Raw genomic sequence first — 16,340 nt, 5'->3', positions numbered from 1 at the left:
CATTATAAAGGACAGCACTGGAGGATTCTGGGTGATGACCGGAGAGGTGACTGCTGGGACATTATACAGGACCGCACTGGAGGATTCTGGGTGATGACCGGAGACGTGACTGCTGGGACGTTATACAGGACAGCACTGGAGGATTCTGGGTGATGACTCGAGAGGTGACTGCTGGGACATTATACAGAACAGCACTGGAGGATTCTGGGTGATGAGCGGAGAGGTGACTGCTGGGACATTATACAGGACGGCACTAGAGGATTCTGGGCGATGACCGGAGAGGTGACTGCTGAGACGTTATACAGGACAGCACTGGAGGATTCTGGGTGATGACCGGAGAGGTGACTGCTGGGACCTTATACAGGACAGCACTGGAGGATTCTGGGTGATGACCGGAGAGGTGACTGCTGGGACGTTATACAGGACTGCACTGGAGGATTCTGGGTGATGAGCTGAGAGGTGACTGCTGGGACATTATACAGGACAGCACTGGAGGATTCTGGGTGATGACTGGAGAGGTGACTGCTGGGACATTATACAGGACAGCACTGGAAGATTCTGGGTGATGACCGGAGAGGTGACTGCTGGGACATTATACAGGACTGCACTGGAGGATTCTGGGTGATGACCGGAGAGGTGTCTGCTGGGACATTATACAGGACAGCACTGGAGGATTCTGGGTGATTACCGGAGGGGTGACTGCTGGGACATTATACAGCACTGGAGGATTCTGGGTGATGAGCGGAGAGGTGACTGCTGGGACATTATACAAGACAGCACTGGAGGATTCTGGGTGATGACCGAAGAGGTGACTGCGGTGACATTATACAGGACAGCACTGGAGGATCCTGGGTGATGACCGAAGAGGTGACTGCTGGGACATTATACAGGACAGCACTGGAGGATTCTGGGTGATGAGCGGAGAGGTGACTGCTGGGACATTATACAGGACGGCACTGGAGGATTCTGGGTGTTGACTGGAGAGGTGAGTGCTGGGACATTATACAGGACAGCACTGGAGGATTCTGGGTGATGACTGGAGAGGTGACTGCTGGGACATTATACAGGACAGCGCTAGAGGATTCTGGGTGATGAGTAGAGAGGTGACTGCTGGGAAATTATACAGGACAGCACTGGAGGATTCTGGGTGATGAGCGGAGAGGTGACTGCTGGGACATTATACAGGACAGCACTGGAGGATTCTGGGTGATGACTGGAGAGGTGACTGCTGGGATATTATACAGGACAGCACTGGAGGATTCTGGGTGATGACCGGAGAGGTGACTGCTGGGACATTATACAGGACGGCACTGGAGGATTCTGGGTGATGACCGGAGAGGTGACTGCTGGGACATTATACAGGGCAGCACTGGAGGATTCTGGGTGATGAGCGGAGAGGTGACTGCTGGGACATTATACAGGACAGCACTGGAGGATTCTGGGTGATGACTGGAGAGGTGACTGCTGGGACATTATACAGGACAGCACTGGAGGATTCTGGGTGATGACTGGAGAGGTGACTGCTGGGACATTATACAGGACGGCACTGGAGGATTCTGGGTGATGACCGGAGAGGTGACTGCTGGGACATTATACAGGGCAGCACTGGAGGATTCTGGGTGATGAGCGGAGAGGTGACTGCTGGGACATTATACAGGACAGCACTGGAGGATTCTGGGTGATGACTGGAGAGGTGACTGCTGGGACATTATACAGGACAGCACTGGAGGATTCTGGGTGATGAGCGGAGAGGTGACTGCTGGGACATTATTCAGGACGGCACTGGAGGATTCTGGGTGATGACCGGAGAGGTGACTGCTGGGACATTATACAGGACAGCACTGGAGGATTCTGGGTGATGAGCGGAGAGGTGACTGCTGGGACATTATACAGGACAGCACTGGAGGATTGTGGGTGATGAGCGGAGAGGTGACTGCTGGGACATTATACAGGACAGCACTGGAGGATTCTGGGTGATGACTGGAGAGGTGACTGCTGGGACATTTTTCAGGACAGCACTGGAGGATTCTGGGTGATGACCGGAGAGGTGACTGCTGGGACATTATACAGGACAGCACTGGAGGATTCTGGGTGATGAGCGGAGAGGTGACTGCTGGGACATTATACAGGACAGCACTGGAGGATTCTGGGTGATGAGCGGAGAGGTGACTGCTGGGACATTATACAGGATAGCACTGGAGGATTCTGCGTGATGAGCGGAGAGGTGACTGCTGGGACATTATACAGGGCAGCACTGGAGAATTCTGGGTGATGACGGTGTCGTTGTTGTCAGGTTCCTATAAGGTGTCAGGGCGTCGCTGTCTATCTCTCCATGGAGGAGTGGGAGTATCTAGAAGGACACCAGGATCGGTACCAGGAGGTGATGATGGAGGAGCTCCGGCCTCTGACATCACCAGGTGAGAGGAGACTCTTGTTGGCTCCGGTGGATGTGATGACGTCTCTCGGCCTCGTCCTATAATAGATGATTTTTCTCCAGACTTGCTCTGGTTTTCTCTACATTTTCTCACAGCTTTCATTCCCTGATTATTCTCTTCTGATCTGTGAGTCGCGGTTTCTCCGCTGTCGTCTTCATCAGTCTTGAGTCTTCGTCCTCGGCGACTTCTTTCAGAATCTTTCACCTTTCTTAGAGCATCGGTCACATTTTGTCTGCAGATGTCCCAGCGCTTCTGTCCTTTTTCTCCTGTGAGATCTTTCGGTACCTGAGTCTGTTGTGGATTGTTACTCAGCAGAGTCGGGGTTAATTTACTGATGATTTTCCCCCTAATCCGCTGTCGCTCGTCCGTCCCTCTGAATCGGTCAGGCTCAATGTCGTCATCAGTCGTGGTCGGGCTTCTGGCTTTTTGGGTTTTGTTTCTCAGCATTTATTGGGCGGTAAGAACGACGTCGCTGCCATTTTCCAGGTCAGTACAGTTACAGCAATTCCAAACTTGTCGGGTTTATTTTTTAGAATATATTTTATGGGTTAAATATTCAGAACTGTTCCTGACACCCATCACTTTATCTTCCGTTATCGGAGCTGTGTGAGGGCTTCTCTTCTTGAATGGCCGCTGACCTATTTATTGGTGACTTTTTTGATCGTTGTTTTTTCATTGCAGTTTTGGGGAGGTGTTTCTGATGTGTTTTTTTCTTTTGGGCTTTACCGTGTAAGATAAATCCTGACGTGAAACTGCCAAATAATAAATATATATATATATACAGTACAGACCAAAAGTTTGGACACACCTTCTCATTTAAAGATTTTTCTGTATTTTCATGACTATGAAAATTGTACATTCACACTGAAGGCATCAAAACTATGAATTACCACATGTGGAATTATATACTTAACAAAAAAGTGTGAAACAACTGAAAATATGTCTTATATTCTAGGTTCTTCAAAGTAGCCACCTTTTGCTTTGATGACTGCTTTGCACACTCTTGGTATTCTCTTGATGAGCTTCATGTGGTAGTCACCGGAAATGGTTTTCACTTCACAGGTGTGCTCTGTCAGGGATAATAAGTGGGATTTCTTGCCTTATAAATGAGGTTGGGACCATCAGTTGTATTGTGCAGAAGTCTGGTGGATACAAAGCTGATAGTCGTACTGAATAAACTGTTAGCTGCTTTTTTCTTGCCATAATACAATTTCTAAGTAAAGAAAAACGAGTGGCCATCATTACTTTAAGAAATGAAGGTCAGTCAGTCCGAAAAATTGGGAAAACTTTGAAAGTGTCCCCAAGTGCAGTTGCAAAAACCATCAAGGGCTACAAAGAAACTGGCTCACATGAGGACCGCCCCAGGAAAGGAAGACCAAGAGTCACCTCTGCTTCTGAGGATAAGTTTATCTGAGTCACCTGCCTCAGAAATCACAGGTTAACAGCAGCTCAGATTAGAGACCAGGTCAATGCCACACACAGTTCTAGCAGCAGACACATCTCTTCAACAACTGTTAAGAGGAGATTTTGTGCAGCAGGCCTTCATGGTAAAATAGCTGCTAGGAAACCACTGCTAAGGACAGGCAACAAGCAGAAGAGAACTTGTTTGGGCTAAAGAACACAAGGAATGGACATTAGACCAGTGGAAATCTGTGCTTTGGTCTGATGAGTCCAAATTTGAGATATTTGGTTCCAACCACCGTGTCTTTGTGCGACGCAGAAAAGGTGAACGGATGGACTCTACATGCCTGGTTCCCACCGTGAAGCATGGAGGAGGAGGTGTGATGGTGTGGGGGTGCTTTGCTGGTGACACTGTTGGAAATTTATTCAAAATTGAAGGCATACTGAACCAGCATGGCTACCACAGCATCTTGCAGCGGCATGCTATTCCATCCGGCTTGCGTTTAGTTGGACCATCATTTATTTTTCAACAGGACAATGACCCCAAACACACCTCCAGGCTGTGTAAGGGCTATTTGACCAAGACGGAGAGTGATGGGGTGCTACGCCAGATGACCTGGCCTCCACAGTCACCAGACCTGAACCCAATGGAGATGGTTTGGGGTGAGCTGGACCGCAGAGTGAAGGCAAAAGGGCAAGAAGTGCTAAGCATCTCTAGGAACTCCTTCAAGATTGTTGGAAGACCATTTCCGGTGACTACCTCTTGAAGCTCATCAAGAGAATGGCAAGAGTATGCAAAGCAGTCATCAAAGCAAAAGGTGGCTACTTTGAAGAACCTAGAATATAAGACATATTTTCAGTTGTTTCACACTTTTTTGTTAAGTAAATAATACCACATGTGGTAATTCATAGTTTTGATGCCTAGAGTGTGAATGTACAATTTTCATAGTCATGAAAAAACAGAAAAAAATTAAAATGAGAAGGTGTGTCCAAACTTTTGGTCTGTACTGTGTGTGTGTGTATATGTATGTGTATATATATATATATATATATATATATATATATATATATATATATATAATATAAATATATATATATATATATATATAATATAAATATATATATATATATATTCTATAATATAATTTTTTTATTTATTTTTTTATACAAAAACATTTGTTCTAATTTTGGGAGACAAAGCAAAAATAATGGGGACTTCAATCTGAGATCCTGGTCTGGTGGTAATAAGTGTAAGTCTCCCTTACAGGGATGTTTGTTCAGTAGAATATGTATTATGGAGCTTTTCTGTGGAGTCTGACCAGACAATCTCTCCTTGGCTCCCCGTGTGCATCAGTAAGCGCCCATAACCCCGGTGCCTGCTCTCTAGTTGTCCTTTCTACACATTGATAGGCACTAACCGCTGCGTACCGGGTGCTCCCCACAACACCGTCCTTCCAGGTTCTGTGACTTCGTACGTTAGTCGTACATGTGCCCTTTTTTCCTCCTTTAGAGACAAACGCAGAACTTGCTGCCTATTTAAGTGTTTATACCGAGGCGGATGTTGAGAGTTATCTCTATTTAAAGAAGAAGAAAAACATGGTAACCCGTCTTTTAATAGATCAGGTTCTCTCCTCTTAGTGATCCCAGAGGATCCTGTCCAGGAGGGAGGCCGTGTCCACATGGTGACATCATGAGCTCTCAAAAAACAATCACTGGTAAATGGTCACCGTCCTTCCCCCAATATACATACAGTGAATTATGAGAGGAAACCAATGGATAGAAATGTGGAGCTTTCTCCAGCTCCTCTGTGGTTCCATCCCTGGAGACGAAACTTGGAGAAGTTGTGTTTTTAGTACGGTTCCTTCATCTGACTGACGAGGGTTTTCTCTGTCCCTCTCCTCAGGATCCTCATCCTCCGAGTGCAGAGCAGAGAGCATTAGGCTTTGGCCTCGCTGATTATCACTTCATACTTGAGGCCCACAATGTGCTGGGTCCTTGGTACCGGGGGTGAGGACCACAACAATGTAATTTATTCCCAGATACATAAACATAGAATTACCGGTTCTGAGAGACGAGTCTCATATATAGACAGATACACGGCAGGTCATGTATTCAGTCTCTGTGTCTCCACAGATGGATCCAGGAGGAGAAATCCACCAGAGAGATGTCCCCGTCCTCTGTATCCCCAGGACTGTCCAGAGGAGAATCACAACATCCCGGAGGATCATCAGGTAGACGACACTGAAGTCCCCACAACATCTGACCATGAAGTGATGGACCTGAGCTCATCTTACATTGTTCTTTTTAGGGTGAAGATCCTAGCAGGGTGAGGAGGGGAGACTGTCATGTCGGTTCTGTGGTCATCTACTACTACTCCCATCATTGCATGACACAATCTACAGTGGCATGTAAAAGTTTGGGCACCCCTGGTCAAAATTACTGTTATTGTGACCAGTTAAGCAAGTTGAAGATGAAATGATCTCTAAAAGACCTAAAGTTAAAGACGACACATTTCCTTTGTATTACCCTTGGACATTTGTGTGCTCAGATAACTTTGACCAATGATTCAGACCTTACTTAGCCTGTTAGGGTAAGGGCTCATTCACTATCATCGTTAGGAAAGGCCAGCGTTATAAAAACCCAGCCTACTCTAACAATGTGCCAAATAAACAGCAGCCATGGCTTCTTCTAATCCGCTGTCTAGCACTCTGAAAATGGTGGAGGCCCACAAAGCAGGAGAAGGCTATGAGCAAAGCGTTTTCAAGTTGCCCTTTCCTCGGTTTAAAATGTAATAAAGAAATGTCAGTTAATAGAAACAGTGGAGGTCAAGATAAGGTCTGGAAGACCAAGCTAATTTTCGGTAGAATTGCTAGAGAGGCAAATCAGAACCCCCGCCTGACTGCAAAAGACCTTCAGAAAGATTTAGCAGACTCTGGAGTTGTGGTACATTGTTGTACTCTTCAGAGACACCTGCACAAATATGGCCTTCATGGAAGAGTCATCAGAAGAAAACCTCTCCTGCGACCTCACCATAAAATTCAGCGTCAGAAGTATGCAAAAGTACATCTAAGAAGGTCTGATGCATTTTGGAAACAAGTCTTGTGGACCGATGAGGTTAAAATAGAGCAATGATCAAAGTTGTGTGGAGAAAAAAGGGCACAGAATTTTAGTAAAAGAACATGGTGGTGGATCAATCATGCTTTGGGGTTGTGTTGCAGCCAATGGCACAGGGAACTGGGTAGAGGGAAGAATGGATTCTATGAAATTTCAGCAAATTCTTGATACAAACATAACACCATCTGCAAAAAAGCTGGAGGTGAAAAGAGGATGGCTTCTACAAATGGATAATGATACTAAACACACGTCAAAATCCACAATAGACGACCTCAAAAGGCGCAAGCTGAAGGTTTTACAATGGCCCTCACAGTGCCCTGATCTGAACATCATTGAAAATCTGTGGCTAGACCTCAAAATAGCAGAGGATGCAAGACGACCCAAGAATCTCACAGAACTGGAAGAATTCTCCAAAGAAGAATGAATGAAAATCCCTCGAACAAGAATTGAAAGACTATTGTCTGGCTACAAAAAGCATTTACAAGCTGTGATACTTTCAAAAGGGGGCGCTACTAGGTACTAACCTTGCCGGGTGGCAAAACTTTTGCATTTGCCCATTTTCCCTTATTGAATTTTTTTTTAAATGTAAAAGATGAAAATATATATAATTTATTATTTATTGTTTTGCCTGAAATACAAAGGAAATGTCATCTGTAACTTTAGGCCGTTTAGAGATTATTTCATCTTCAACTTAACTGTTCACAATAACAGTAATTTTGACCATTGGTGCCCAAACTTTTACATGTCACTGTATTCTGTCACTATGTGTCTCCTACAGATGGACTCATGGAAAGAAATCCACCAGAGAGATGTCCCCGTCCTCTGTATCCCCAGGACTGTCCAGAGGAGAATCGCAACATCCCGGAGAGTCATCAGGTAGACGGTGCCGAGCCCTGTACCGGATCTGTATATGGGGGGACATTTCTGATCGAGGTCATAGATGTCACAGATTTTGGTGGTTTCTTGTATTGTGCTGATTGTTACATCTGATATATCAGGAGGAAGATCCAACTAAGAATAAAGTGAAGGACGAGACAGAAGAAGAAGCGATGACGAGGAGTGATCAGCCGTGTGTGAGTGACGGGAAGGAGGAGATTCCTGTAGATGTTTCCACAGGTGTGTAATAATGACCGGCGTGTGATGATGATGACTGGCGTATGACGATGATGATTGGCATGTGACTATGATTAGTGGCGTGTGATGATGATGACTGGCGTATGACGATGATGATTGGCATGTGACTATGATTAGCGGCGTGTGATGATGATGATGACTGGCGTATGATGATGATTGGCATGTGATTATGATTAGTGGCGTGTGATGATGATGACTGGCGTATGATGATGATGATTGGCATGTGACTATGATTAGCGGCGTGTGATGATGATGACTGGCGTATGATGATGATGATGATTGGCATGTGACTATGATTAGCGGCGTGTGATGATGATGACTGGCGTATGATGATGATGATTGGCATGTGATTATGATTAGTGGCGTGTGATGATGATGACTGGCGTGTGATGATGATGATTGGCATGTGACTATGATTAGCGGCGTGTGATGATGATGACTGGCGTATGACGATGATGGTTGGCATGTGACTATGATTAGCGGCGTGTGATGATGATGACTGGCGTATGACGATGATGATTGGCATGTGACTATGATTAGCGGCGTGTGATGATGACCGGTGTGTGATATTGTATGAAGTCTCCGGTGCAGTGAAGCTTTATCCGCCGTCAACATCACAGCAGAAGCGTCCGGTGATGGCGCGGCTGCTCCTGTACAGAGTCCGGTTGCGCACCGATGAATAACTGGGCCGCATTCACACCTCTTCTTAATGATTTAATAAGCACATTTTTAATTTTCCTAATTGTGTTTTTTAATATTACTTCCATCTTTTACTTTCATATTATTCTTACACAAGTCTCTTGCTGCCATATAAATGACTGAGCTTGCGATTCGGACAAAACCCGGGGGAAGATTCCGTATAATGAGGCGCTGTGGACGCCGTCTGGCCTATGATCCAGTGATGTCCATCTTTTTCAGCGTGCATAAAAGCGCAGTCGACCAGAGGCTAGACGGAGTCCGGTGTAACTCTGCTGCCTCATTATTCTGAATGGATCCCTCGGGGGTGTCATCTGAATCATGAATTTTGTAGATTTAGATGGAAACCCCGATGTACAGTGGGTACGGAAAGTGTTCTTACACCTTTACATTTTTCACTCTTTGTTTCATTGCAGCTATTCGGTAAGTTCTAAAAAGTTCATTTTTTTTCTCATTATAGTACACTCTGCACCCCATCTTGACTGAAAAAAAAAACAGAAATGTAGACATTTTTGCAAATTTATTAAAAAAGAAAAACTGAAATATCACATGGTCATAAGTATTCAGACATTTTTGCAAATTTATTAAAAAAGAAAAACTGAAATATCACATGGTCATAAGTATTCAGACCCTTTGCTCAGTATTGAGTAGAAGCCCCTTTTGAGCTAGTACAGCCATGAGTCTTCTAGGGAATGATGCAACAAGTTTTTCACACCTGGATTTGGGGATCCTCTTCCATTCTTCCTTGCAGATCCTCTCCAGTTCCATCAGGTTGGATGGTGAACGTTGGTGGACAGACATTTTCAGGTCTCTCCAGAGATGCTCAATTGGGTTTAGGTCAGGGCTTTGGCTGGGCCAGTCAAGAATGGTCACAGAGTTGTTCTGAAGCCACTCCTTTGTCATTTTAGCTGTGTGCTTAGGGTCACTGTCTTGTTGGAAGGTGAACCTTCGGCCAAGTCTGAGATCCACAGCACTCTAGAAGAGGTTTTCATCCAGGATATCTCTGTACTTGGCTGCTTTCATGTTTCCTTCAATTGCAACCAGTCATCCTGTCCCTGCAGCTGAAAAATACCCCCATAGCATGATGCTGCCTCCACCATGTTTCACTGTAGGGATTGTATTGGGCAGGTCATGAGCAGTGCCAGGTTTTCTCCACACATACCGCTTAGAATTATCACCAAAAAGTTCTATCTTCGTCTCATCAGACCAGAGAATCTTATTTCTCATAATCTGTGAGTCCTTCATGTGTTTTTGAGCAAACTCTATGCGGGCTTTCATATGTCTTGCACTGAGTAGATCCTTCCATCTGGCCACTCTGCCATAAAGGCCCGACTGGTGGAGGGCGGCAGTGATCATTGACTTTTGTGAGCTTTCTCCCTACTGCATCGCTGGAGCTCAGCCACAGTGATCTTGGGGTTTTTCTTTACCTCTCCTACCAAGGCTCTTCTCCCACGATTGCTCAGTTTGGCTGGACGGCCAGGTCTAGGAAGACTTCTGGTGGTCACAAACTTCTTCCATTTAAGGATTATGAAGGCCACTGTGCTCTTAGGAGCCTTGAGTAATGCCGAAATTCTTTTGAAACTTTGGCCAGATCTGTGCCTTGCCACAATTCTGTCTCTGAGCTCCTTGGGCAGTTCCTTTGAGCTCATGATTCTCATTTGGTCTCACATGCACTGTGAGCGGTGAGGTCTTATATAGACAGGTGTGTATCTTTCAAAATCAAGTCCTATAAGTTTAATTAAACTCAGCTGGACTCCAATGAAGGAGTAGAACCATCTCAAGGAGGATCACAAGGAAATGGACAGCATGTGACTTAAATATGAGTGTCTGAGCAAAGGATTTGAATACTTATAACCATGTGATATTTCAGTTTTTCTTTTTTAATAAATTTGCAAAATTGTCTGCATTTCTGCTTTTTTTTCAGTCAAGATGGGGTGTAGAGTGTACTTCAATGAGAAAAATAAATGAACTTTTTAGAATTTACTAAATGGCTGCAATGAAACAAAGAGTGAAAAATGTAAAGGGGTCTGACTACTTCCCGCACCCACTGTAAGTGTTCAGCGTACAGCACAGGATAAATATGCTCCAAAATGTTCTGTACCCCAAAATGCCACCAAGAGCTTCTACTCAACCCACAAAAAACAAGTCCCCACTCAGGTTCATCATCTGTAAACAGTAATATAGGGGGTGTCCATATTACTGGTAGCACAAAGGCTCTGGAAAAGTGACTTGGCTCCCACTTAAAGAAATCCAGTGACATCTGCGCTCCCAAATCCAAATGCCCCCTCCTCCTGGGCCCCACCGTGTGCAGTTAGCATCCACATGTTTGGCATTACTGTAGCGGGGAGAGACAATTTATTTCTCCAGAAAGCACTAGCTGGGAATCATGTACTGGGCGCTACAACGTAAGGGCACTACAATGTACCGGACACTACAATGTACTGGCCACTATAAGGGAATATTTGCATTTTCACTTCACAACATCCATTACTGCTCGTTTCTGGAAAGCACCCATGGAGTCAGATTCATCACTACACCTGTAGATACATTTGCATAGGGGTGTAATTTCAAAACTGGTGTCACTTGAGGGGGGATTCTGCTCTTCTGCCACTTAGGGGCTTTGTATATGGAGTCTGCAAACTGATCTACTAAAGTTTGTTCTCCAAGAGTCAAATAGCGCTCCGTCCCCCCCAAGTCTCGCCATGTGGCTAAGCAGTACTGTACAGACACATATGGGGTATTGCCCCGTTCAGCAGAAATTGTATAACAAATTATGTGGTCATTTTTACCCATTTTCCCTTGTGAAAATGTAAAATCTGGGGCTAAAATAATATTATAGTTGTAAAAATGTAATTTTTTTTTCTTCACCTTTCTATTGTATAACATTTTGTGAGTCACAATTACCTTGCATTCATTGGGAAAGTGCTCGGTGGATGCTGGATGTGACGCGCGGGGTAACCCCACCCACAGCCCAGCGTCCACCGCGGGGATTGCATCACCGAGTCACGCCTCACTTGACGTGACATCAGGGGAAGCAAGAGCCGGCTGAGGCCGGGGGTCGAGTGATGCCGGTGAGTGGCCAGCGATAGCGCCGCTCACAGCCAATAAAGACAAAGCAAGGTAATTAAAGGAAATCTTCTCTCAACGGGTTAATTGCATTGGGGGACTTTTTAATAGTAGTGGACAACTTCTTTAATTGCGTGGACACTTTTCTATACTGAGGGCAAGATACGAAGCTTGAGAGAGTGAAATGGCACTGGAGGTACATTAAGGGAACCTGTCATCAGTAATTACCACTTAAAGAACTATTTGCTGTCTAATCTCTGCCACCCTTGACTTGTGCCAATGTCACCAGATTATAAGTGTCATTCACTTTACCCGTCATTGTGTTAATATTATGGCATGTAGTTGTCCTCCTTATTACCGGTACTTTCACTGACGAGGGTCTTCATTGTGAGCTCCAGGAAATACATTCAGAAATCTCTTTTGTGTTGAAAAAAAACTCACATCTAATTTATCTTTCATCCTGATAGGAAATCCTTGTGAGAATAACGGTTCATCATTAAATTGTAAAAAAGAAGATATCTGGGAGCACTCTAATGGAGAAAACCTCATCACCCTTCCTGCACCTCCTGGACTTCACAGCACTTCACTTTCTTATAATCCTCCTAATCATGAGGAATCATCTCCTGAGCAATCTCGCATTATTACCAAAAGTCCAGGTGACACAGATACAAGATTTCAGTGTGACAAGCAATTTACAAAAAGCTCAGATTTTTTAACACACAGAAAACACAAAGGAAAAAAGCCATACTCCTGTTCAGAATGTGGGAAATGCTTTACATATAAATCAAAATATGTTATACATGAGAGAATTCACACAGGAGAGAAGCCATTTTCATGTTTGGAATGTGAGAAGTCCTTCAAACATAAAGGCTATCTTCTTACACATCAGAGAATTCATGCAGGAGAGAAGCCATATTCTTGTTCGGAGTGTGGGAAATGTTGTAGAAGTAAATCAGAACTTGTTAAACATCAAAGAATTCACACAGGGGAAAAACCTTTTTCATGTTTACAATGTAGAAGGTGCTTTACAGATAAATCACAGCTTGTTATACATCAGAGAATTCACACAGGAGAAAAGCCGTATTCATGTTCCGAATGTGGGAAATCTTTTACTTGTAAATCAAGTCTTACTACACATGAGAGAATTCACACTGGAGAGAAGCCGTATTCATGTTCAGAATGTGGAAAGTCGTTCACGAATAACTGGAGTCTTATTAACCATCAGAGAATTCATACAGGAGAGAAGCCATTTTCATGTTCGGAATGTGGGAAATGTTGTAGAAGTAAATCAGACCTTGTTAAACATCAAAGAATTCACAAAGGAGAAAAGCCGTATTCATGTTCAGAATGTGGAAAGTCCTTCACAGGTAAAGGAAGTCTTATTATACATCAGAGAATTCACACAGGAGAGAAGCCATATTCATGTTCGGAATGTGGGAAATGCTTTACATTTAAAGGGAGTCTTATTACACATCATAGAATTCACACAGGAGAGAAGCCATATTCATGTTCAGAATGTGGGAAGTCCTTTACAGATAAAAGGAGTCTTATTCCACATCAGCGAATTCACACAGGAGAGAAGCCATATTCATGTTCAGATTGTGGGAAATGCTTTAGAAATAAAGGGAATCTTATTACACATCAGAGAAATCACACAGGAGATAAAACATTTTCATGTTCACTATGTGAGAAGTCCTTCACAAATAAAGGGAGTCTTCTAACACATCAGAGAATTCACACAGGAGAAAAACCATTTTTGTGTTCACTATGTGGGAAGACCTTCACAGCTAAAGGGCATCTTAGTAGACATCAGAGCATTCATACTGGAAAGTCGCCATATTCATGCTCAGAATGTGGGAAGTGTTTTAGTTATAAATCAGATCTTGTTAAACATCACCGAATTCACACAGGAGAAAAGCCGTATTCATGTCCAGAATGTGGGAAATGCTTTACAGAGAAATCAACACTTGTGACACACGAGAAAATTCACACAGGAGAGAAGCCGTATTCATGTTCAGAATGCGGGAAATCTTTTATACATAAATATCAACTTGCTGCACATATGAGAATTCATACAGGAGAAAACACATTTTCATGTTCAGAATGTGGGAAATCTTTTTTATATAAATCGGAACTTGTTATACATCAAAGAATTCACACAGGAGAAAAGCCGTATTCATGTTCATTCTGTGAGAAATGCTTTACAAAAAAAACGTATCTTGTGCAGCATGAGAGAAGTCACACAGGAGAGAAGCCGTATTCATGTTCAGAATGTGGGAAATCTTTTATACATAAATCATACCTTGTAAAACATGAGAGAAGTCATACGGGAAAGAAAGTGTAATTGTGTTCACTGTGTTTTATAAAGTTTAATAAACATTGTTCAGCATAAATGAGTACACCCCCTTTGATGAGTAAGATTTTATTTAATAGCTCACTGAACACAAGATCAATTTCTAAAATTTTGCCAACACTAAGTTTCATAGAACATTTTTTTGTAATCAAAACATGAAAGTAAGGTTAATAATATAACTCTCATTAGAAAACCTTCAGTTTTACTCAAATTAGTTGATGCAAAAATGAGTACACCCCACATCAAAAGCTACTACATCTATTATTTTGTATGGCCTCCATAATTTTAAAGGACGGCCCCAAGTTTTCTAGGCCTGGAATGAACAAGTTAGTGACAATACTATATCTATCTTTGTCCTCTCTTTCGATAACGAGCTCTTAGAGCCTGGATGCCGGATGGAGCGATGACAACTTGTCTCTTCAGAATTCCCCATAGGTGTTTGGTTGGGTTCAGATCAGGAGACACTTGGCCACTGAATCACTGTCACCCTGTTCTTCAGAAATGTAACAGTGGCCTACCAAGGGAACAGAGTGATGGCAGCATCTTTTCTGTCACTACAGAGCAAAACATCTGTGAATTCAAGATACCATCAATGAAATGTAGCTCCTCATGCAGCCGCACATAAGGACACGGCCACCACCAGGTCTCACTGTAGACCCCATGCATTCTCATTGTATTCCTCACCTCTTCAATGTCATACAGTTTTGAAGTCATCAGTTCCAAAAAAAACCCTTTATCTTGGTCTCATCACTCCAGAGTATAAAGTCCCAGGAGTCTTCATATGTTTCCGCATGTGTCCTGGCAGATTGTAGGGCGGCTTTTTTGTGCATAGGATTTAGGAGAGGCTTTCTATGTGGACAACACCCATGTCTGCCATTCCTCTATAGAAAAATATGTCTGCTTTCAGCTCATCTCTCAATGCTTGGATGAAAAATCACAGTTGGGAAGGAATGGACGGGACAAAGAAAGTTACTGATGTTATGGAGACCCTCTTTGGTTTAAGGAGAACTTTGGAATAGACAGCAAAAGGGTCTTCACATTGCCAGCGAGATTCAAATTAAGATACTTCATTGTTACAACTGAACAGAAAACCGAAAACAGCCTTATCAGTAACAAACACATTTCCCTTGGCCCAAGGTAAAAACCTTCTCAGGGACTTAACAGGAAGCCAGTATCTTAATCAGATATTTCACAATGTATGTCTTAAACACTCAAGCAGAGGCCTCATGGAATAGATTGTTTATATAAATTTTAATTTTCTCATTAACCCCTTTACCCCCGAGGGTGGTTTGCACGTTAATGACCAGGCCAATTTTTACAATTCTGACCACTGTCACTTTATGAGGTAATTACTCTGGAGCTTCAACGGATTCCCCTGATTCTGAGATTGTTTTTTCGTGACATATTGTACTTCATGATAGTGGTAAAATTTCTTTGATATCACTTGCGTTTATTTGTGAAAAAATCGGAAATTTTGCGAAAATTTAGCAATTTTCAAAATTTGAATTTTTATGCCCTTAAATCAGAGAGATATGTCACACAAAGGAGTTAATAAATAACATTTCCCACATGTCTACTTTACATCAGCACAATTTTGGAACCAATTTTTTTTTTTTGTTAGGGAGCTATAAGGGTTAAAAGTTGACCAGCGATTTCTCATTTTTCCAACAAAATTTACAAAACCATTTTTTTTAAGGGACCACATCATATTTGAAGTGACTTTGAGAGGTCTTTATGACAGAAAATACCCAAAAGTGACACCATTCTAAAAACTGCACCCCTCAAGGTGCTCAAAACCACATTCAAGAACTTTATTAACCCTTCAGGTGCTTCACAGGAATTTTTGGAATGTGGAAGAAAAAAATGAACATTTAACTTTTTTCACAAAAATGGTACTTTAGACCCAATTTTTCTTATTTTCGCAGGGGTAACAAGAAAAAATGGACCCCAAAATTTGTTGTGCAATTTCCCCTGGGCACGCAGATATCCCATATGTGAGGAAAAACCACTGTTTGGGCGCACGGCAGGGCTCGGAAGGGAAGGAGCACCATTTGACTTTTTGATTGTAAAATTTGCTTGAATAATTAGCGGACGCCATGTTGCGTTTAGAGAGCCCCTGTGTGCCTAAACATTGGAGCTCC

General features: G+C 43.2%; 1 protein-coding gene across 1 annotated transcript in view; it reads left to right on the top strand.

Annotated features, from left to right (window-relative positions):
- Positions 1 to 14,205, top strand: part of LOC141149736 (uncharacterized) — a 111,318-nt gene extending 97,113 nt beyond the window's left edge. The window contains exon 15 of the mRNA XM_073636919.1: positions 12,334 to 14,205. Within this exon, the coding sequence (XP_073493020.1) occupies positions 12,334 to 14,190 (1,857 nt within the window). The 3' untranslated portion in view covers positions 14,191 to 14,205. The remainder of the gene's footprint in view (positions 1 to 12,333) is intronic.
- The last annotated feature ends 2,135 nt before the right edge of the window (positions 14,206 to 16,340 follow it).

This window comes from Phyllobates terribilis, unplaced genomic scaffold, assembly GCF_046119375.1.
Source record: "Phyllobates terribilis strain yellow unplaced genomic scaffold, ASM4611937v1 Scaffold_1__5_contigs__length_1240528914, whole genome shotgun sequence".
In the NCBI taxonomy this organism is placed as follows: Eukaryota; Metazoa; Chordata; class Amphibia; order Anura; family Dendrobatidae; genus Phyllobates; species Phyllobates terribilis.
This window is presented reverse-complemented; position numbering and strand designations above follow the sequence as displayed.